The following is a 23,393-nucleotide window of genomic DNA, read 5'->3' on the forward strand; positions in this document are numbered from 1 at the left end:
GGACTGCACTGACAATATTTTGGGAACACATGGACTCTGGATTTTGTTTCACAAGTAAAGGGGATTTGTACAGCTTTTGGTGTGTTTTCTTTGTTCAGCCTGACAGCTTCAATGTTTACAATGATCAACACATTTAATAATATCACAGATTTAACAGTTATATAAAGTTTTGATGTGTTGAGACCTGCCTTGATCTGAGATGCACCGCAATGTAACTTGTTACTACTTTGACAATGCAGGGTTATTTTGACACAGAGGGCTATTCGTGGTGTGTTTCACGAGTGGCGCCTAAAACCCTCAATCCCCTATTAATCTTTGTGTTAAAAATAGAGCAGTCTTTTTCACCTTGTCTCCAGGATAATACTGACTACCCCAGAGATGAAGGATTACGAATTAGAGAAGGCTTATTTAATAAAAGCAGTGGAGACACAATTCAAAGATCTCCAATGAAAGAAAACTGAGTTCACATGACAATTGAATTATTAAAATATCAATCATGTAAACAGCATGTGCTAATTTTACATAAGGCAAAACAGACCAATTGATCTTCCATTGCAGGGAAAACTTGCTTTCCAACAAAACTATGAGCATACAATGTTCTAAAAACTATCCATTGTTACAGATTTTAAAAAGCACGCAATAGGAGGCAAAACCTGCATTTACACCATTTTTTTTTTTTTCAAAACATTCTTTCAGCATGTTGCAGTCTGTCTGCAACCCGAACTGATTTACAAGGCCACATAGATTAACAGACTCAATCCTGATTAATACAATACTACATAAGCCACACATGGCTTACCTGCTGTTGTAAACCATTTAACCTGCAGCCTCTTTGCTTCAAAGAGCCAGTAAACACAAACAGTGGTTGACACTTTGCTTCATCCTTGATGAGTTATTGAGTTCCCTTTATGTGTAAAAAATAATAATAATAATAATTAGTGTTACTTTGTTAGAGATGCTTAATGGTGCAAGGATTTCCAAATATAAAATCTAAAAAAGGGTAAAAAAAAATTCCAGAATTAGGATTAGCTAATGATGCTCAGTTATGTTTTTCCACAGTCTGTCTCTCTGCTTCACTGACGAGCTCTGGCAAAGGCATCACGCAGCCACAGAGAGTCCTCATACAGCCTCGGGTCCCCCATGTACTCTGCTGTACGTTTGTATAAGTAGTAATAAAACACAGCCGCTGTTAACAGAAAGAAGCACAGTTACTCAGTGACAGCTGAATAGCTTTGGCAGTAAATTTACCTCTGAAATGAAACCATCAATTACCTGTTCTCTGAAAAACAAAAAGAGCTTGTAGACCATCTGTCCAAACAAAACTGTTTGAATTAAGCCATCTTAGGTTCTGGTAAAAAGAAAGACAAAAGAAAACACTTTGAAGATGCATCTTCAAATATGACTTAATTTGCACACAGCTGACTGAAAGCGTACCAGCACCCAGCAGTGGAAGCAGATGCTCAGGGTCAGGTAAAGAGCAGAGAATATCAGCAGAGCCCTGAACCTCTCCAGAAGCAGCGACACCAGGCCGACCTGGAACACGTACGTGTTGAACATCATCAGGAGGATGATGATCACGTTGAACAAGATTGCAATGTCCTGGATGCTGCAAACACAGTTTTTTAATGGTTAATTTGCAGTGTGAACATCATGGTGACAAACACAGATTGGGCATCAGCCATCAAAGTGAGATGTTGATTCAATAAGCAGCAACGGCAACATGCAAACAAATATAGATGTGACCAAGTTAGAGTGACAAATGCAGTCCAAAATTTGTAAACAAAAAGGACAACAAAAGGAATTTTAACATATGGACTCCCAAAAACTACCAGCTGCAGAAAAAGGTTTGTTCACTATGACCAGGACATTTGAAAATGAGCCATAAATCTTCTAACAAATGTAAAATGTTTAACTCCAAACAAATTGACTATGTAATAAAAACCATCCACTTTACAAATCCAAATAAATGGTATGAAGAGTAAACTGTAGCTTTCAAGAATAAAAGCTGGATATTAGAATTGCTCCGAATATTTGATCGCCATAAATCTGAGCTTCAAAAGTCCTCTTTATGGTTTTAGATGATTAGAATTTGATCATTAATAAGCAATGGCTCAACTTTCAGATGAAAACACTAAATATTTAGTGTAACCATTGCAAATGAAGTGCAATGTGCAACATAACTAAAACTACTTACCATTTCAGTATTTATTAAATTTGGCAGTTAAACAAATTCGTTATAAAACACTAAAAATAAGAAAAGTACGTGATGTAAAAGGGCATAAAATACACAGTGTTACTACATTTATCAAATTCTAGAGATCTTAATGAAAGACGACCAGATATGCTGTGTACTTAGTACAAAAATGGAGCAATTCTGCATGTGTTGGTCTCAAACTTAGGTAACGGGTTATGAAATAAATCTCATCAGTATGGAGCTCACTGACTCACATGAAAAGCACAAGTTGGATGACAGCTGCTCCTCTCAGAAGTTCACTGAAGGAGTTGACAAAGAGGTCATAGGCCAACAGTGTCAGCTGGATCAGCAACACCAGTGAGTAGTTGCTAGTCTGAAGCATCTTCAGGGGCTGGTCCTGCAAAACACTGAGTTCCGCAGTCCGTTCTCCTTGTAGTCCCCTTCTTCTGGTGGATTTTCTTTATAGATCTTGATACTTGATGGTGAATCTCTAAGGTCAGATCTGCCCCTCTACATACTTCAGTACAAAAACACTTGTCTGGGCCAAGCCATTAATGAGTCACAATAGTCCATTTGCAGTCAGCACTGGTGGCTTCTAAAGTAAATTATATATCGCTTTATATATTCCTCAATCCTGTTTGTTCCGCTGTCCTGACACATGTTTGTTGTCCTAGATGGAAAAAATATTTCTGCGATGCTTGCAGCCTGTCCAAGATGTCAGATGAAATGTGTTGAATCCTGCCAAAAGTTGCATGCTGCTCTACCTGGAAGAAAGAAGAGAAGCACCGAAACAACAAGGACATTTTTAAAAGCGATGCAAAATGCCCATCTCATCCAACTCCTATCTTAGCCCGCTGGCCATTGTAAATGACGGGTTGATGTAATTTCTGTCTCAGACGGGCCAAATAAGCAGTGAACCTAAGCACGTAAGTTCAACGTGCTCGTGTTGTTACATAGGCAGGCATGGAAAGGTCAATACTAGGATTATAGATTTGACCCAAGTAAACTTACGTGGACTGAAACATCACTCGTTTCGCTGCTGTTTTCAAGGTACTCCCCCAGTTGTTTTGTGTTTTTTTTTTCTTTTACCTATCTAATCTTTCTTTCCTTATTTAGTCCGCTCTGGAGTTAATCCTAGAAACGGATAACAGAATTACCACATGCGTATTTTTTTCCACAACAAACCACTCCAGACACGCTTGCTACGCTAACACTGCTGCTCACTGTTACGCAAGCGGGGTTGACAAACACAATTTAACCAACAAATACTTACGAGAGAAAAAAAAACTTGTAAAGTATGAAAACAAAAAAAGCACCAATAAATCACAAATATCTATTTTTATTCGTAAACCCTGCTATTCAAGCGACTGCTACTGATTTTCGGCGCTAAGAGATGCATTTCCGTAAATTCCATGGTAACGCATCTTTTTACCGTAATAATGATCATACGTGTTCTCTGAGTTTTCCGCAAAAACAAAACTGTCCCAAAGTAAATCTTTTCCATTGATTTGGCAGAACATTAACATTTCTACTTTGAAACTTAAAGGGTTGTTTTATTCGGATTAAACGATTAAATATAACAATTTTAATTTGCAAGAATCTCACATCCTGCCGCACTAAAGATTACGGTAACCTCCAATACAGCGAGGTCGTCACCGCCACCCAGCGGCGGAAGGGAGTTTGAATGACTGCGAGGTGATCAAAGGTAATAACTGGAGACTTTGAGTGTAGCGCACTGCAGGTGAGTTGTCCAAGTTTCTTCAACTTCGTAGAGCTGTCAAACAGCGCGGTAATGCGACTCATTTAGGAATGCTAAGGTAGCGTTTGTCGTCACGTTGTCTGTGCTGCGTTAGGTTGGCAACCTACTGTTTTTGTAGTGCGGGTTTTTTCTACAGTTAATAATAAATGCACACGTCTCTTTTCGCAGGTTTTAGTTTCCTGCTCTTAAGACATTGCTCTAAAACGGGGCGTATGTACTCAGCTTAATTCACTGTGGGTTACCTGGCTGGGTGAGTCACAAACATTAAACTGCATTTTACAAATTGTCACATTTCATCAAGAGAAACTCTCACTTGTTCAACATATGTTCAAAATTCAGCCGCACAGTCAGACAGGATATGATCTAATGCTGCTAGTTTAAAGTTTGACTCAGTTATTTTTGTAGCCTGCAGCATGCTGTCTCAGTGCCTGAGGCTGGTTACATTCGCACACCGCACACTGACCTTGTTAAGTTGTATTTTTAAGTGCCTAGAAGTTCATTTGACCTTTGGCTTATTGGGAGCCTGAGTTGACATACAAAATCCTTAACATACAATGTTTACCCAGGTCTCTTATCTGGAATTGCTGTTTATCCTTTATGTCTCTCTCTCACACACACACACACACACACGCACGCACGCACGCACGCACAGTTTTGAAGGCTTCATAGATAATCAGCAAGATAATTTACTGCTATAATCAGTACATGGTGTTTGGGATTGTATGTCTTCATAGCATGACCAGGGAGAGAGGAAGAGAGGCAGTATTTTATTAGCTATTTAGGAGCGCCAGAAAAACATAGTTTTTCGCATCAGTTTAGTAACGTGGAGTTGTGTTTAGACTGAAATAGCCTTCCTGTGTAATAACAGTGCCATCTTATGTGCATGATTGTGTGTGATATTGGTAACCCTCATAAATCACTGTTTTTTATGAACATTCACGGTGATAGGGAAGCTGTTTTTCCCCCAACAATTCCTGCAAGTAAAATTTGTTTGCAGTTGTGGCTGTTCTGACAATGCAAACAACTGCAAATGTTTAATTTGCATCTCCTCTCCCAAAGCTATCTGCCCTCCCCTTCAAGTATGCAGTAATTCTTTTCACATGACACCATCCTGTTTTTTACCCTCTACACATCCTGGTGCACATTCGTAGGTTGGATTTTTCTTATTTAAATCTATATAGACAGTGAGGAAAGCTGGATGAGGACTTTCTATCAGACCTTTCAAGGGATTAAAATTTTGGACAGGAATATGTTAAATTGTTATCTTTTTGAAAAAGGTAAAGGACAGCGGTCACATTGGGTTCCTAAAAGAGTCCTAAAATGCAGCACTGACATGACTGACATCTGGCCACTGGAGATCACATGATGTGTAAAGTCAGGAGATAGATTTCCTGCACCTCTTGTTTGACAAGGGAGGGTCAAGGTCCTGTTTCTTGCAATATCTTGCAGCAATAAGAGAATGGACAAAAAATGTCATTAATCACTGATGAATACATTTAACACAGCTGGAATATACACCTGTTGGCACCAAAAAATCAGTAATAGGTGCTTGAGTAGCAGTGTTTGGGACTAAAAATAGAGCTCATGTGTTATATATCATATGACACACTAGAAGATCAGTATGTTCACATAGCAGGTACTTAATGATAGACACATTCAAACCCACACCCATGTGTCTCTGTTCAGTCATGTCTAAGTGGCTGTGTGACGATGAAGTGCTGGTGGGTCAAGGCAGTGGTGAGGCAGTACAAGTGAGCCCCAGATTGCGGACTCTGCCACCTGGGAGCCCCAGATCAAGCCATGGGCGTAGTCCACTGACTTCACCCCGCAATAGGGAGCCAGTGCCACTGAGCCCACAGGAAAAGACCATGGGCAAGGCCAAACAGCTGTTTCTGCTGTGTGACAAAGAGGGAAAAGGGTTCATCACAAAGCAGGACATGCAGGTGAGCAGCTGTAATGTGGTAGATGCCATCCTTTTATCGTTTTTTATCTCTTGTGAATACAGGCTCAATTTTCCTGGCATTTATTAATTACAGTGACAAATTGTGTTTTGCATTTTTGTGGTCCTGTTTTTCTTTTTGCTTTATCTCTTACCTTTAACTTTAGTTTGTCTTATTTTTTTGGCTTTAATGACCTTGTCTTTCTGATTATTTATCTCTCACAGCACTTTGTAAAGTCTGATTATAAAGTTGCTATTTATATAAAGTTTATAGTGTTATTACTATTATTACTGTGTTTTTAGAGGCTACAGTGGGAGTTGCCACTGTCCCCTGAACAGCTGGAAACAGTGTTTGATAGTCTGGACAGAGAGAGCAATGGATACCTTACTCCTGTGGAGTTCAACACAGGGCTTGGTGAGTGTGGTGCACTGGGTCATTTTAGAAATATGGTAAAAGCAAATAATAAATAAGCACGTTATTTAATTCCTCTATTCCATTTTCTGTGGTGTAGGTGAGCTGGTGGGGCTGGAGGAGATGGATCAGGATGAAGTGGAAGAAGATTTGGACGAGGTGGAGTGTTCCCAGGACCCCAGTGCTGTCAGTTTTGTAAACATACTAATGGAGCTTGGTGCTGACAAACTTTTCAAAGAGTAAGTACACTGTCTTTAAATCACTGTCATTAGGGTCCAGCTAGACTGTCCAAGATTTCTACATCCAGTTTCACTGCAGCAACTATATGCAGTCGCACCATCTTCATCCTCAAATGTTAAAATATACAATGTTCTCACAAACTGATTTAAATAATTATCTACTTTTACTCTACTTTTCTGTACTCTGTCTCCACTCTACAGTGTTGGTAAGTTTAAGGTTTTGAGTGTAATTTAGTGCTACCTTAGTACAAATTTAATATAGTATACTGTATATTTTGAACAAATTTACTGCACAGCATTAAAGTGGGTGGTATTTCTTATTAAACAATGAAAAACCTTTGAATATAATGTACTCCAACTGAACTAACAGCAACTTCAGGAATAAACGTATAATTAAATTTAAACTTTATCCAAAAGTTTTACATAAATGGATCACTACAGGGATGATAGTAGTACTGGCAAGTGTTAGATTGTATGTATACCGATTGGATACTTTTAGGTACACCTTCCTAGTACTGGGTTGAACCCCCTTTTTGCCTTCAGAACTGCCGTAATTTTTAGTGGCATAGATTCAACAAGGAGCTGGAAGCATTCCTCAGAGATTTTGGTCTATATTGATGTGATGGTATTATGTAGTTGTTGTAGATTTATCAGCTGCAGATCCATGTTGCAAATCTCATGTTATACCACATCCCAAAGGTGCTCATTTGGATCTGATGAGAGCTGAGCCCATTTGAACTTAACAAGTTTAAGAAACAAGTTTGAGATATTTTGAGCTTTGTGACATGGGGGCATTGTGGTCATAAAGAGATGGACGTGGTCAGCAACAATACCTGCTGTGATGTTTAAATGAGGCTTGGTAGGTACTAACGGGCCCAAAGTGTGCCATTCTTCTATTGTCCAATTTTGATGAGTCTGTGTGAATTGTAGTCTCAGTTTCCTGTTCTTAGCTACGGGAAAAAAACTTCAGTTCATTTCAATATCAAGCACAAAAATAAGACTTTTTGGTTGTTTGTTTTAAATATCAGAGCAATTCGCAGTAAATTGTGTGTTGCAAACATTAGTAAATCAGTTTGCGTTGTCAAAAACAACCATTTTAAACTAGATTTACTAATGATTAAGCATAGTAGTGGTGTGTAAACACACAGGGAGTGAAAAGAGTTAAGTGAAGAAAGTGCTCAGTGCATCATGGGATCATCATCTTGTAATGTAAATGAGTGATGTTGTGCAGTGACAGTTTTTTTTTTTTCCCATTCATATTAACAGTTGTGTATTGTGCTGTGTGTCAGTCAGCAGGAGCTCTGTGCACTGTGGTGTGAACTCCAGAGAGACAGACCAGAGATGCTGAGTTTCCTGGAGGGCATCTTGGTCCATGCAGTATCCCATTTACAAGACACCATCAAAGAAAGAGACAATCTGGAACAAGCTCTGCGCAGGTCGCATCTTCCTTCCAATACTTTAATTCTAAACAGTTTAACTATGAGTGTTTGTGCTGAGTTTTTATATTTTTCCCCAACTTTTATTTTTTTCCGTATTAGACGAGAGAGCGAGCATGATCACGTTGTTCGGTCTATATATGAGGAAATGGAAAGTCAAATCAGAGAGGAGAAGGAGAAGCTCCTGGCTCAGGTACATATATGTGGTAGTTAGCTCAACTGTTGTTCCATTTAGGAGTTGTTGCTTAAATTAGCATTTTATCAATTTATTGTGAAATCAAGGACAGTATTAAACAGAAGGAGAACGGGCAAAAACTTGAGGAGGAGCTGAGGATGCGGGACCAGGAGTTGGAGAATACACTGAGAAAACAGAAAGAGGTAGGCATCCAAACTTTGCTCGTGTCATTTCTAAAAAGCGTCATAGTTTATTGTTAACAGGTTTTTTCTTTGTTCTCAGCTCGAGGCCCGAATGCGGCAGCTGAGCCGTGAGCAAGCAAACATCAGGGAGCAGAACCAGCAGCTTCAGAGCATCAACATGCAGTTACAGGAGCAGGTGGACAGCAGCAGAGAGCAGCTGCAGGCTGCACTGAGTCAGCTGAACATGCTGCAGATCAGTGCTGAACAAGAACAAGTGGACAAACAGAGGTGATTAACCAATAGGTCCAAACTCCCTTTTAATAGGCCTGTTGTAGCATAACTAAGGGAGGGTTCAGGGTCACCTGATCCAGCCCTAACTATAAGCTTGATCAAAAGGGAAAGTTTTAAATTTTAATCTTAAAAGAAGAGAGAGTGTTTGTCTCCTGAATCCAAACTGGGAACTGGTTCCATAGAAGAGGGGCTTGATGGCTGAAGCTTCTGCCTCCTATTCTACTTTTAGAAACTCTAGGCCATAAGTAACCATAAGTAAGCTTATGGTCTGAGAGCAAAGTGATTTATTAAGATAAAAAGGTACTGTGAGGTCTTAAAGATCAGATGGGGCCCGATTATTCAAGATTCTGTATGTGAAGAAAAGGATTTTGAGTTGAATTCTGGATTTAACAGGGAGCCAATGAAGAGAAGCTAATATGGGAGAAATATGCTCTCTCTCTTTCTAGTCTAGAAAATGTATGCAGTGTTTTCTAACAATATTACCTAAGGGAAGCATGTATTGTATTATGTAAAAAGAACTGGCCCCAGCACAGAACCCAGTGGAACTCCATAATTAACCTTAGTGCGTAAAGAAGACTCCCCATTTACATGAACAAGTTGGAGTCTATTAAATGGATATGATTCAAACCACTGCAGTGCAGTTCCTTTATTACCTATGGCATGCACTAATCTCTGCAGTAAAATATTGTGGTCAGCGGTACTGAATGCTGCACTGAGGTCTAGCATTACAGCACGCAGATGAGTCTGCTGTCAGAGGCTGTAAGAAGATCATTTGTAACCTTCACTAGTGCTGTTTCTGTACTGTGATGAATTCTGAATCCTGACTGAAACTCTTCAATTTTTTTTTTTTTTTGCATTAATTAATGATGACATTTCTTTGAGCAGTCTTATTGGAATGATTTAGAGTAAGACATTATTATTTTATTGATGATAATCCAGTTTCAGATTATATCACTAAAAAGATAAAGAAGTTTTGTTGTTTTTTTTTTTATTTTAAGATAAATAAAACAGGACAATTAACACGTGGTACTCATGGCATGGCAATGTTTTCCATGAACTGTACAAAAACATACAGCTATTCTGATAGATAATTAACAGTGATGTTCTCATTACTAGAAATAGTCTGTGTGGCTTAAGTGTAGCTGACTAACTAGAATGTCCTTCCTACTTGCTAGCTGGGAATTCTCTGGATTGTTTTCTCTGCTATTCTCACTTCAACACAAATCGGTGCATTCAGACATCAAACGGACTTTGTTCTGGGTAAAGACTGTTTAATGTCCAATGTGACTGTGTGGGACATTTCTGTTCTCACATATATCTCTATCGGGTAACCTCGAGAAAAATTCTGGGCTGAGGTACATGTGAGAAAGTGGTTTGTCTTTTCATGGCATTTGTCCACAATAAGAAAAATATAGATTACTGCCTGACTTAAAATCTTTTGTTTGCTTCACTGTAGAAATGTGATGAAGGTGTCAAGAAACATGAAGAAGGAGAAAGAGAGTCTTTTGAGACAACTGGAGATATTGAGGTAAGTCTAAACATGTGCTGTTTGCTGTTTCAGTTAATACCAAATTCATAGACTATGGGTATGTTTGAATAGTCCAGAAATATCTTCTGTGCACAAGAGTAGAAAGGAAAAAAGCGCAGTGCACAGAGAATCCAGCCACACTTATACTAGACTTCTTAACCCTGTCAGGCACTTATTCAGGGCCAGCAGCCCAAGCAGAGAAATCCAGACCTCCCTCTCCCCAGCCATCTTCTCCAGCTTATTTAGGGGAACACCAAGGCATTCCCAGGCCAGCCAAGAGTGTCCTGGATTTATCCCGGGGCCTCCTCTCGGTAGGACATGCCTGGGAACACCACACCCAAGAGTTGCCCAGGAGGCATCCTAGTCAGATACCTGAACCATCTCAACTGGCTCCTTTCAGTGTGGAGGAGAAGCAGCTTTACCCTGAGCCCCTTTCAAATGACTGCACTCTTAACCCTATCTCTAAAGGAGAGGCCACTATCCAAAGCTTGTGACCATAGGTGAGGGTTGGGACATAGATCAACCGGTAAATCGACAGCTTCTCTTTTACACTCAGCTCTCTCTTTACCACAATGGACCAGTGCAGGGTTCACATAACTGCAGCCATAGCTCCAATCCGTCTGTCAATTTCCCCCTCACCTCAGACTTAGAGGTGCTAATTACGTGCTCATACCGGCTGCTTCACACTGAGCTGGAAACCACTCCAGTGAAGCCAGCAGGATCACATGATGTGATCCTGTTGGCTTCTGAGGCTACCAAGGCCGAAGCCTTCTGCTACTTGGCTATGCCTAGAAATTCTATCCATTAAAAATTATGAACAGAATCAATGACAAAGGGCAGCCCTGGCAGAGTCCAGCACCCACCAGAAACGAGTCCAACTTAATGCTAGCAATGCCTACCAAGCTCTTGCTGCAGTTGTACAGGGACTGAATGGCCTGTAACAATGGGCTAGACACCCCATACTCTGGCAGCACCCCTCATGCCCCGACGGATGTGGTCGAATGCCTTTTCCAAGTCCACACATGTAGCCTGGATGGGCAAACTCCCACGCACCCTAGAATATCTTTGAGAGGATAAAGAGCTGGTCCAGCATTCTGCTCCAGTGAAAACCACGTTGTTCCTCTTGATTCTGAGGTTTGACTTACTGACGGACTCTCCTTGCCAGCACCCTGGCTTAGACCTTTCCAGGGAGGCTGAAGAGTGTGATCCCCCGATAGGGAACTGGAGGGTGCGCTTCAACTTTCTCGAAGATGGGAACCACCACCCCAGTCTGCCAATCCAGAGGCACTGCCCCAGATCTCCAAGCGACATTGTAAAGGTGTGTCAACCAAGACAGCCTTATAACAGAGCCTTCAGGAATTCAGGGCAAATCTCATTCACCACACTCATTTACCGTTTAACTACCTCAGCGATCTCATCCCTGGTGATGGGCGAGTTATCCCCCTCATCCCCAGAATCTGCTTCCTCTACAGAAGACGAGTTAGTGGGATTAAGGAGGTCTTTGAAGTATTCCCTCCATTGCCCAACTATATCCTCAGTTGACGTCAGCAGTAGGTTATGGCACGAAATGGAAAATGCACTCATAATTAACATTTCCATGATCTGCGCCACTTTGTTATGCTCAGATGGCGCTATGAATTATGGAATGGTATTCTCTCCTCTCCTTTCATATGGATGGTCCAGTATATCCTGTGCTAAAGGAGGTAATAAAGGAAGCAGTGAAGCACATTTCCTTATTTGGAGAGTTCAAACAGCTCCTACTATTTCTGCCATGCAGATACTTCTGCATCATGTCTCTCAGTTAGAAAAGCTTCCTAAGAAAAATGGACTATTCGAACGTACCCATGGTCTTATTTTTCATTTAACTTCCCATTCAAGACATAGATGTCCTCCCAGTGTGAGAATGATTAAATAGATTTTTTTTTTTGTGTGTATGTGTGTCAGGGATATGAACAAAAGGCTGCGAGATGAGAAAGACGCCCAACAATCTCAGAAGAGGGTTAGTCACAGACATGCTGTCCTTCCTCCTCTGCCCTTAACATATTACCTACCTAGTGAAGATGTTAGTACACCGTGGACACAGCAGGTTGATCCACCATAAGCTAAAACTTGGAATAGATTCATGTTTTACTTCATCTGTGATTATTTATATGGACAGCTGTTATTTTTTGGTTAATAATTAATTTTGCTGACACAGCCTTTGCAATGTGCAATGTTGTTTTTTCTGTGGATGTGGTCAGTGAACTGAAGGATTTTGTTGACTAGACATTTACTGTGTCCCGTGTCAACTTGAAGTAAAAAATGTTTATATACACACTTAGACACACATATGTTAATCATATTTCATTGTACAAATGAAGGTGAACTAAAGTATTTTTCTAATAAAGCTTTTTATCAGACTCATATGACTGCTGATCTAATTTAGCATCTTTCAGCAGGTTCCCATTAATCTCAGCATCATTGTTTGAGAAAACAAACAGCAAAAAGGATTTTTGCCTAAGATGGTCACTGTAGATATGTTTGACAAAGAATCTCATAATCTCATTATTTAAAAAACAGTATTAACCCCAATGGAAAGAATGTCTCTTTATTTCTTGTATATATTTTTAAACTATAAACAAATAATTGCAAAGTTGAAAATGAATGAATATTTCACATTTGGACTGCATTCCTGAATTTTAAATGTAAACAGCAAATAGTTTACCAGTGGGAAGAGAATATACAGTTATGTGAAAAGAGTTTTCAAAGGACTCTCTGCAGTCCTGTGAAAAATCAAGTCCGCCCCATAATTAACTACCTATAGCAGCAATAACTTGATGTAATCATTTTCAATTATTGCAAGGTGCCCAGGTCCTGTGGCTGCAAAACAAGCTTAAATCATCACCCCTCCACTGCCGTGCTTGACAGTTGGTATGAGGTGTCTGTGCTGATATACTGTGTTTGGTTTTCACCAGACATGGCAGTGTGAATTATAGCCAGACATCTCCACTTGCATCTCATCTGTCTAAAGGACATTATTCCAGAAGTCTCTTTTCCTAGTTATACTGGCATAAACTTTAGCACTTAACATGATAACTGAGGCCCTATTTTTTTTTTTTTTTACAAAGATTAAGATTAATTAATTAATTAATGTATTTATTTATCAGTCTGTTTATTTATTTATTAGAGAGAGGTGTTGATTGTAGTTTTTTTGCTCTGTTTTGTTTTTAAATGCACTCCAGATTAAAACTTCAGATGAAGCCTTAGGGAACATTTTGAAATATAGAGTCTGAGATGTACAGTGCTGTAAAAAAAAGTATTTGCTCCCTTCCTGATTTATTAGGGTTTTTTTTTTTTTTTTAATATTTGTCACACTTACATGTTTCAGATCATCAAACAAACTTTAATGTTAGATAAAGATGATCTGAGTAAATATAAAACAGCTTTCGAATCATGATTTAATTTGTTAAGGGGAAAAAAGCTGTCCAAACCTATCTGGCCCGGTGGGAAAAAGTCATTGTCCCTTAAACCTAACGATTAATTGTGGCTTAGCAGCAAGAACTGCAATCAAGCATTTGCAATAGCTAGCAATGAGTCTTTCACATCACTATGGAGGAATTTTGGTCCATTCATCTTTGCAGAATTATTTTAATTCAGCCAGAATGGAGGGTTTTTGAGCATCAGCAGTCTGTTTAAGGTCATGCCAAACCATCTCAATCTGATTTAAGTCAGGGACTTTGAACAGGCCACTCCAAAATGTTCATTTTGGGGGTTTTTTAGCCATGCAGACGTGGATTTGCTGGTGTGTTTCATTGTTCTGTTGCATAATCCAAATAAGCTTGAGCTTCAGGGTACAAACTAATGGCTGGACATTCTCCTACAGGAGAATGTGGCAGAGAGCAGAATTCATTCATTACAGTAAGTCATCCATGTCATGAAGCAGCAAAGCAGACTATCACACTACCACCACCGTGTTTGACCGCTGGTCTGATCGGCTTTTTTTATGCCAGATCGAACGGGACTCAAACCTTCCATCTCATCAGTTCACAGAATATTTTCCCAAAGGTCTTGGAGATCCTCAAAATGTTTTTTGGCAAATGTGAGACAAGCTTTTGTGTTCTTTTTGATGACTCTCACTGTGTTTCACTGGAGTCCCAAAGCCTTAGAAATAGCTTTGTAACCCTTTCCGTGACTTTGTTTCTTAGCTGTTTCTTTAGATTGTGGCATAAATGTGTTGCTTTTTTAGATCTTTTAGTCTGCTTAACTTTGTCGCACAGGGCCAGGTATGTTTGGATTTTTTTTCCCCCTTAATAAATGAAACTATGATTTAAAAACTGCATTTTGTATTTACTTGGGTTATTTTTTGTCTATTTTTAAAATTTGTTTGATCTAAAACATTTAAGTGTGACAAATATGCAGAAATATGAAACCAGGAAAAGGGCAAATACTTTTTCACAGCATTGTGGCTCTTTTTTCTTTTTTTTTTAATTCTTCCAGTTTAACTTCACATTGTTTGGAAATGGCCTTATAACCCTTCCCAGATTGATAGGCAGCAGCAATTACTTCTCATTGCTGATGTCTTTGCTCTTGGATTTGTGTTAACACACACCTGACTGCTCCAGATCAGCAAACTGCCAAACCTTTTGCTTTTTATAGAGGTGCTCACACTCACTGATGATCAGTATTTAATGATAGTTAATCAATTGAATTTAATTAGCAGCACCTGGCTGCTATTTCCTATGGAAGCAGAAAGAATGTACCTCTGTACTGTATTATTGATTAATTTACTGTGGATACACTCCAGGCTATATCCGTGTATGTTTAATCATCTATAAATCCATGTACAACTATGAAATCTTAATGCTACTTACCTCTTGTGCCTCACTTTTCATAAAAACCTTTTAGACTCGAAATGTCACACAGCCTTTGCAGAAGAGGGGTTCAATCATAGGTAACTACTTACTGCAAGACAAACCAGTGAAAAGGTTTGTATAAATAAAAGCATACATTTGTCATTTTTGCAGTGATGTAGAAGATGACCATAGGAAGCCACTAATTTTGTGTATTCATTGATTCTGAAGACAGCTGAGCTCTGCTGATGAGTTGGATCAGGACAAAAAGGCAGAGCTGACAAATTCCTCCAAGAGACACCAACGATCATGTAGAGTCAGTTGTGAAAATGTTGAACAGACTCAAACTCAGGTAGGGAAAATATGAAATCTACAAATACGCACAATATCTCAGAGAAATACTTATTTAATAATGCAGATGCAGCAGCAAAACAGAGCAATAATGATGGGAATAATGTTCTGAGGCTTTTGGTTTAAGTCTTTTGGCAACACATGGTCTGTCTCTCAAAAAAAAAACAACTTTGAAATATTAGAGTGATATCATCTTTGGTCCTTTTACCTAAATTTTAGAGCAAAACTGTCAGTCCTCAGCAAGTGTTCAAGGTCGTATTTCTGGGTAACTCAGGGGTGGGTAAGAGTGCCTTCATCCAGTATTACTGCACAGCATGCGTCGACAGTAAAATCAGCACTACTGTTGGTAAGATTTGTTCTTACTTTCAAGTTTCTCACAGTGATTTGTAGGTGCTTGTGTATGTAGAAGTAAATATATAATGTATATATTCATGTGAAGTATGACACCATGAGGCTTTGTTGTTTTTAGGTATAGATTTTAAAATGAAGACTTTAATTTTGGACTCCACCACCATCATCCTTCAACTCTGGGACACCGCAGGGCAGGAGAGGTCAGACATGTTTACAGAAGCACACAAGCTCATCTACGCTGGAGAATCTTTAGCTATTGTTGTTTGTTTGTTTTGCTTATTATCTAATTTCTTTTCCAGGTTTCGTAGCATCACTGAACAATACTACAGAAAGGCTGACGGTATTCTAGCCATGTATGACATAACTCACTCCGCCTCCTTCACCGCAGTGAGAGGATGGATGGACTCTGTTAGGGTGAGTAGGCAGCACTATTATGGTTTGATGTAAAAACATGCAAAACAGTGGAACCCAATTTGAATACATATTTAGTTACTGACGTAATGATGATGCAGGAATCTCAGTCCTAACTTTGATTCTTCTTTTTATATTTGTAGGTATTTTGGGGGGTGATGCATAAATAAAAAAGTAAAATAGCGTTTCTTTCGACTGGTGTTTCTCCTTTATATAATCTGCTGAATGTTTGTCTCAGGAGAAGATGTGTGAAGGCGCTGTGCTGATGCTGCTGGGGAACAAGCTGGACTTAGCAGGCAATCAGTGCAGACAAGTGACAACAGAAGAGGGGCAGAGGCTGGCAGAGGTGAGGCACAGTAGACTATTCACACTATTGTCTTAATCATAAAGCCACAAATGTATAAAAAAAAAGTCTAATTTTTAATTTGTTGGTTCATACAGCAACATCAAGCTTTGTTTTATGAGTGTAGCGCCATGACCGGATGTAACGTGGAGGAGCTGATGAATCACCTGGCAGGGTATTGCATTACATTTTTTGTACCGCACATGATTTTTTTTTTTTTACAGAATCACATCATGAAAATCCTGTAGACTATTTTTATATTTTATTACCAATAATCCCTCTTTTTTTGTTGCTGTTGTTGTAGCTTTGTTTGCTTTATCTTTGTCTAATATTATAATTTGTTTGATCTGAAACATGTTAGTTTGACAAATATACGAAAAAAAACAAAAAAGAAATCAGGAAGGGGGAAAGCAAACCTTTCAGAATCAACAAAGAAATTTCCCAAAGATTAAAAGTTGATTATTTATTTATTTACTTACTTATTTTTAGGCAGAGGTTTTTTGTTTGGTTTGTTTAATGCACTCCAGATGAAATCTTCAGATGGAGTCTTAGGTGGCATTTTAAATATGGGATGGTCAGAGTTTTATTTGACAAACAGACAAAGAATCAGAGCAGTAAGCGATTCTTCATGTTTATAAAGCTGAACTCAACATATATTCTAACTCAGCTTTAATAGTTTGATAATAATTCATGACTTTTTCCTCATATTTGGCCACTACTGCAAATCTATAAATTAAAGTTTCAAAGTTTGTTGTATGCACAGTAAAGATAAACATGTTTCCCTGTACAATGAAAGTCTTTATTTGCTGTCCACAACAGACCCCAAACACTAAATCCACACTTAAAATAGATAATTAAAAAAAAAAATTATTAAAAAAATCTAAAAACAGCACACACACACACACACACACACACACACACACACACACACACACACACACACACACACACACACACACACATATATATATATATATATATATATATATATATAAAATCTGCTATAGGCTGTATACATATTTATGCAATTTAGTATACAAAATCAGCTGTATGTGCAGTAAACAGCAATGAGTGTGTAACTCCTGTCAGGTGTTTAGGAGTCTAATGGCAGTGGGGCAGAGAGAGTTCTTTAGTCTACAAGTCCTAGATTTCACACGTATACCTCCGGCCTGAGGGTAGAAGTGTGAACAGTCTGTGTTGGGGGTGGGTAGAGTCCTTGAGGATGGAGGCAGCTATCCTGTGGTAGTTGCTGTGCAGAGAGGGCAGTGGCATTTTAATGATCGTTTCAGCAGTCTTCACCACTCTCTGCAGGCAGTGATACAGCTGTTCAAGATGCTGTCAACCATGCAGCTGTAGAAGTTGCTGAGGATCTTTATCGACATATCAAACTTCCCCAACTTCCTCAGAAAGTGCAGTCACTGTTGAGTCCTCTTAACCAGCTGTGTGGTGTTAAATGTCCAAGTGAAGTACTCACTGATGTAGACTCCCAGGTATTTAAGGCAGCTCACCTTCTCCATTTCAAGGTCCTGAATGAACAGTGGCCGGTGGAATCTCCTCTCCTTCCTCGTGTCCACTATCATTTCCTTTGTCTTGTCTGCGTTGAGGGTGAGGTTATCCTCCTCAAACCATGACACCAGACTGGCGAATTACCTAATAAACTGGCAACTGAATGAACTTCCTCTCATATTACAGAAAGATCACATTTTTCTTCTCATCTCTTGTGGTTTCTGTACATTTTAGGATGTTGGTAACCCAGCATGAGCGACAACGTGAAGATGTACTTTTACTGACTGAGGCCACGCCTAAAAGAAGCTGCTGTACATAAACAGAGGACAGGCTTTTTGGAAAGACTGAAACCCCCCCAGGTGTCCCGTCTATGGTTCAGTGAAGCAGTGTTGTAACAGATCATCGAGTCCTGATGTCACTTAGGCATTTTTCTATGAACAGGTGTACTGAATAGAACAATGTTTTCCTTTTGATTATGCAGTTTTCAGATATGTCTAATAAAATATATTTGCTGATGAATCCTCTTTTTGTTGTGTTTTTTTTTTTTCTTCAAATAACTTTAAACCTTTAAGCTGCATGTTCTGAAGCTAGTAGAGTTCATATGCATGAGAAACCAGCTGGGGGCAGACTAGTCCTCTGTACAGTTTGTGGAGGAGGGCACTGCCTGTTGGGCCAAAAGAGGACAGACGCTCAGAGTAGGAGGCTCAGGTCCGACTGTCAGCTGAGAACTTACACTGTTGCAACCTTCAAAGACAGTTGCACACTGAGATTGGAGGACTCTGGGAAGACGTTACCCTGATAATCTACATCCTTTGGGAGGTCCACGATCTAAACCAGGTAGGAGTATTTTGGTCTGTGTGAAAACAGAGCGGTTTTTCCATGACACAATGAGTTATAAATAACTCTGAATATGACCACAGGCATATTGTTTTCAGTCATATGTCCACATTAAGTTTGTCTTAAAAGCATATTTTAATCAGTGTTTCTCATGTTATTCTTTTAACGATTCTTAATTTATTTATGTTTGAAAAGAATGATTTTCACTCATATTTTAAAAAAAAAAAAAAAAAATCTCCCATGATGCTAAGGGTCATGACTTCTCTCAAAATAGAAGAAGAGAAAAGTTCAGGTCAGGCAAGCATAACAGAGTTTGCCTTGAGGATGAAGTAAAGAATATGAAGTTAACACTAGATCACCAAAGCGTGACATGATTAGCTTAAGTTACTCAGACAGGGGACATATGACTGTCTGCTGGATGATATGTGACACAAGACCTTAAGTATGTTTTCCCCACAACATATTTGATTTCATCTCTGAGCTCTTTCCGTTGCTTTGTTATACCACCTCGATGCAAGTCTGAAGATCTACGGCATTTCAGGCTGCTGTGTGTGCTCAGGTACAATCTCAACAATAGCTGTCACAAAAAGCCCTTTTTTTTCTGCAACCATCTCACACCAAATGTGGAACTAAAGGAGACTGAAAGAGGAACACGATATACTGTTTAAATAGACTGACGCTACCTCATTCAATCACACACGACACATACAGCTTTCTGTTATCAAAGTATAGGAACAGAAAGCTGTGTTAATCTTTTGTGTTTAAGAACAGTGTTGGGAGCTATGGCCTGCTGCCGTGCTCACCCTCTTAGGGGGGGGATTGAAATGTGCTGTCCAGTATTTGGTTATGTTAACATTTTCTTTTCTTTTCTCTAAAGAATGGAAGCTCAACGTGTAAAAAAACACACCTGTGGGACAATTTGTCTTAAGTATCTACTTTTTCTCTTCAATATTCTTTTCTGGGTAAGTTCAAAAGTGCAAAGATATTCACTAATTTTCAGGTTATAAAATGCTGTGATACTAATATAGTCAGTTGAACTTAATTTAAAATTGCAACATTAAATTTGTGTATTGCTTTAGATGCCATTGACATTAAGATGACCCTTTCAGTACACAGACACCATTATCTACTGCAAAAAAGATACAAATCGTTTCATGTATTTTTTTAATTTTTTTACTTTTTACTTTAATTTCCTTTAGGCTTTAAAGATAGACTGACATTCTTGTGTGAAACACTAAAATATGCACCCAGAGATTTACAAATTTAGCTGCAAGTCTCTCTGTGGGCTTACACTGAAAGAATGAGGCTTTGTCTTGAATGCAGCACGATCACATTTTAGCAGAGAAGTCATAACCTACGTGGTGCATTCTTGAGATGAGCATCTGGTTTGAGTAGAGCTGGTAACGGTATGTTCTGTCAGCTGGCAGGTGGGGCTGTGTTGGCTGTGGGTGTGTGGACTATGGTGGAAAAGAGCGACTACATCAGTTTATTGAACTCCGGCTTCTACGCAACCTCGGCTTACATCCTGATAGCTGCTGGAGTCATCGTGATAGTGACTGGGATAATCGGCTGCTGTGCCACACTGAACGAGATGAAGAGTCTTTTGATTGTGGTATAGCAACAGCTCCCACGAAATACTGCCTGTTACAGAAAAACAGATTTTTCTTGGTCATTTTACTCAACAAAAGCTGAAATCCCTTTTTAAATTACACATCAGAAACCATGACACTTTTAAGTCCATGTTTATACATTCACACCACCTAGTCCGGGTTGTGTATTGAAAGTTAATCCTTGGTGACCTTCTGTCTGCATTCAGTGGCAGCTCATTATGCCAAACATGCCTGTCAGATATAACAGATAAAGTCATGCAGAGTGTGTCTTTAAGAGTTTACATTTAGAGTGTGGCTCATGCCAGAGGAATGAAGGGCATCACTAGCTGCTTCTTGGACTTAAGTGTGCGTGTGTGTGTGTGTGTGTGTGAGTGAGTGAGAGAGAGGGTGTGTGTGTCTGTAGGGGGGGCAGACAGAGGGTCTGTAAGGCTATCACTCAAAAGCAAACCCCCTCAAGCTCAGTCACATATCTTTGGTCATACTGCCCACAACCTTTGCAGTGTGTAACTTCCTTTCCCACAGTTTAATCACTTATTCTCTGGCGTATGATGTTTATTTTTTTGTAGCCATGCACAGATATGTTTAGTAACATTATATCTAGATTTTCTTATGATTCCATAAATTTACTGAAACACTGTAAAATGCTGGCATTTCACTTTATTCATAGCTGTTTATTTTATGTCTCTGCCTACAGTATCTGATCTTGTTGTTCTGTATTTTCCTGCTGGAAATCATTGCTGGTGTGCTGGCATATATTAACTACCAAGAGGTGAGATGCTATACTTTCTATTTGTATGTGTTGGTATATAGTTGACTAAAGCATATACTGATTGATTATCTTCCATTTAGTTTGCACAGCTTCTTGTGTTTTTCCATAGTTTTATCCAGCTATATCATTTAAATTTCACTGCAGATATTACAGAGCTGTCTTTTTGTCTTTCTGCTTGCTTTGTGTGTATTTTGGTCATTCTGTTATCCATTCAAATACCATTTCTTGCTTTCCATCATTTCTATTTCAAGTCTAACAACCACTGAATTGCTGCAGTCCTTTGTGAAATTTGTTGCATGCTTTTCTGTGCATGTTCATTTGTCTCGTTTTTCCATCTTTCTCACACCTTTCTTTCTTCCTCCTTTTTCTTACTCCAGTGTTTCCCTTTCTGCTACCAGGTAATCTACTGCAATGTGTTTCTCCTTCTTTTCAGTTTGTGTATTTTTTCTGACAGGTTAAGGTTATTTTTATTTGCAAACTTATTTGAAGAGTGTTCATGTGAATCAGGGAATGGGGTCAGAGAATCTGTGCTCATATATTTTGTGTTATGTGAGGTCATTGCTCAGGTAGACTGGAATGTTACGGGGGAAGGAGGAAACTTGATCAGGAGCTATTTTTGTTGATGGGAGGTGATATGCAAGTTGCAGAATATTCTTCCTGCACTAAAGTGCTTCTCCCGTCTCACAGCTGGATGAGGAGCTCAAACAGAACCTGAAAGTGACCATGCAGCAGAAATACCAGCAGCCAGGAGAGGAGAGCATCACACAGGCTGTGGATAAACTACATCAGGAGGTGTGGATTAGGAGAATTTGTTTCAGGAAAAGGCTCAAATAAAAACGAGTAACACCACCAAAATTGGACTTCGGTTTTAAGTCTTTAATCATAACATGATTAATAATGAAATTCAGTGTTAACTACTATTTTCTTGTTATTTTCCTTTTTTTGATCTTCCCTGAACTGGCTCCTCCTCAGTTTAAATGTTGTGGCAGTCACAACTTCTCAGACTGGAGTGACAGCGTGTGGATCCAGGCAGCAGAAAATGAGCGTCTCGTTCCCGATAGCTGCTGTAAAACTCCCAGTGAACTCTGTGGCCGCAGAGACCATCCCTCCAACATCTACAAAATGGAGGTAGGGAAAGCTCTCCATCGACTCTGCATGGCTAACTGTCACATTATAACATTTTTTCCCCTTTCTTGTGCTCCCAGGGAGGCTGCATCATGAAGTTAGAGGAATTCATCTTGAGTCACTTATATATTCTTGGTGCAGTTGGCATTGGGATTGCATTTCTACAGGTAAACCCCATACTGCTGATCAAAACAGAGGTTAATGTGAACATTTAATTTAATGAAGTCTGGAAATAACAAGGTCTTTGTGTCTGTTTTGTTTCAGCTTCTGGGGATGATGTTCACATGCTGCCTTTACCAGAATTTGAAAGAAGAGCTGTACTAATTTTGTACTCTTTTTCTTCATCCACCTTCTTCCTATTATACAATTCAGAATTGGGGTGGGTGTTGAGCCTGTCCCCGCTGTCACAGGGTGAAAGGCAGGGTACTCCCTGGACAGGTCACCAATCTGTCCTAGGGGCTACTACATAGAGACAGACAACCATTCACACGTATGGTCAGTTTAGAATAAAGCTAACCCCACTCCTGCCTTTGAACTGTGGGAGGAAGCCAGAAACTTGCAGAAAACCCACACAGACACAGGCAGAGCATGTGAACTCCACACAGAAAGGCCCCAGACTGTATTCGAATCCAGGACCTTCTTGCTGTATGCTAACCACCACACTGCCATGACACCCTTGTAGAGGTCATTGTATTTTTTTTTTTTTTTATTTAAACATCACAAAATGTGGCACAACTTGTATATGTTTGCTTAATTGTTATGCCCACTACGATGCTGCAAAGTTATTTCAAACACTGCCATGCTGCTGGCCAGCACTGCTCATTTGTTCCTGCAAAACTGCTTTGCATGTGTTTATGCATCCTCCAGTTTAGGTCACGCAAATTATCGGTCATTCTTTTAAATATGAACCACTCATTTGACAGAGCAGAGAAATATGAGCATGTTGTGGCTGCTTCTGCAAGTGTTGGTCCTGTTGAGTTATTTTTTTTAATGTATAGTCTTTACAAACATATATTTTAAAAATTAATATAAATAACTATTTTTCTTTGTTGAGATGCAAATAAAAGATGCTTGCTTATTATTTCCTGCGAATTTCTCAGATCACG

At 39.3% G+C, this 23,393-nt stretch overlaps 3 protein-coding genes across 9 annotated transcripts; 2 read left to right on the top strand and 1 right to left on the bottom strand.

Annotated features, from left to right (window-relative positions):
• Positions 1–409: 409 nt before the first annotated feature.
• Positions 410–3,608, bottom strand: tmem138 (transmembrane protein 138). Of its 3 annotated transcripts, XM_030731697.1 has the most exons (6): positions 3,468–3,608; positions 3,206–3,328; positions 2,449–2,958; positions 1,435–1,606; positions 1,273–1,348; positions 410–1,186 (listed from the first exon to the last, which is right to left on the bottom strand). In XM_030731697.1, the coding sequence occupies exons 3-6, from the start codon at positions 2,574–2,576 to the stop codon at positions 1,074–1,076; spliced, it is 489 nt and encodes a 162-aa protein (XP_030587557.1). In that variant the 5' UTR covers positions 2,577–2,958; positions 3,206–3,328; positions 3,468–3,608; the 3' UTR covers positions 410–1,073. The 3 variants fall into 3 exon arrangements, with proteins under 3 accessions (XP_030587557.1, XP_030587558.1, XP_030587556.1); XM_030731698.1 differs by lacking the exon at positions 3,206–3,328 and having other exon boundaries at positions 3,468–3,600; XM_030731696.1 differs by having other exon boundaries at positions 3,206–3,593.
• Positions 3,569–18,399, top strand: cracr2b (calcium release activated channel regulator 2B). 4 transcript variants are annotated; one of them, XM_030731693.1, is made up of 19 exons: positions 3,569–3,935; positions 4,122–4,203; positions 5,640–5,896; positions 6,196–6,307; positions 6,405–6,543; positions 7,833–7,979; positions 8,082–8,172; positions 8,262–8,357; positions 8,437–8,624; positions 10,084–10,155; positions 12,100–12,154; positions 15,040–15,119; positions 15,216–15,336; positions 15,555–15,681; positions 15,805–15,886; positions 15,986–16,100; positions 16,336–16,443; positions 16,539–16,615; positions 18,181–18,399. In XM_030731693.1, the coding sequence occupies exons 3-19, from the start codon at positions 5,642–5,644 to the stop codon at positions 18,263–18,265; spliced, it is 1,950 nt and encodes a 649-aa protein (XP_030587553.1). In that variant the 5' UTR covers positions 3,569–3,935; positions 4,122–4,203; positions 5,640–5,641; the 3' UTR covers positions 18,266–18,399. The 4 variants fall into 4 exon arrangements, with proteins under 4 accessions (XP_030587553.1, XP_030587555.1, XP_030587552.1 ...); XM_030731694.1 differs by lacking the exon at positions 3,569–3,935 and adding an exon at positions 3,952–4,011; XM_030731695.1 differs by lacking the exon at positions 4,122–4,203 and having other exon boundaries at positions 3,569–3,899.
• Positions 18,400–18,637: 238 nt separating this feature from the next.
• cd151 (CD151 molecule) lies at positions 18,638–23,368 on the top strand. 2 transcript variants are annotated; one of them, XM_030731204.1, is made up of 9 exons: positions 18,638–18,783; positions 19,661–19,745; positions 20,204–20,395; positions 21,088–21,162; positions 21,540–21,560; positions 21,850–21,954; positions 22,135–22,290; positions 22,368–22,454; positions 22,552–23,368. In XM_030731204.1, exons 2-9 carry the CDS (start codon positions 19,662–19,664, stop codon positions 22,609–22,611), a joined length of 780 nt encoding a protein of 259 aa, XP_030587064.1. In that variant the 5' UTR covers positions 18,638–18,783; position 19,661; the 3' UTR covers positions 22,612–23,368. The 2 variants fall into 2 exon arrangements, with proteins under 2 accessions (XP_030587064.1, XP_030587065.1); XM_030731205.1 differs by lacking the exon at positions 21,540–21,560.
• Positions 23,369–23,393: the final 25 nt, after the last annotated feature.

Source organism: Archocentrus centrarchus, chromosome 6 (assembly GCF_007364275.1).
Source record: "Archocentrus centrarchus isolate MPI-CPG fArcCen1 chromosome 6, fArcCen1, whole genome shotgun sequence".
NCBI classification, from domain to species: Eukaryota; Metazoa; Chordata; class Actinopteri; order Cichliformes; family Cichlidae; genus Archocentrus; species Archocentrus centrarchus.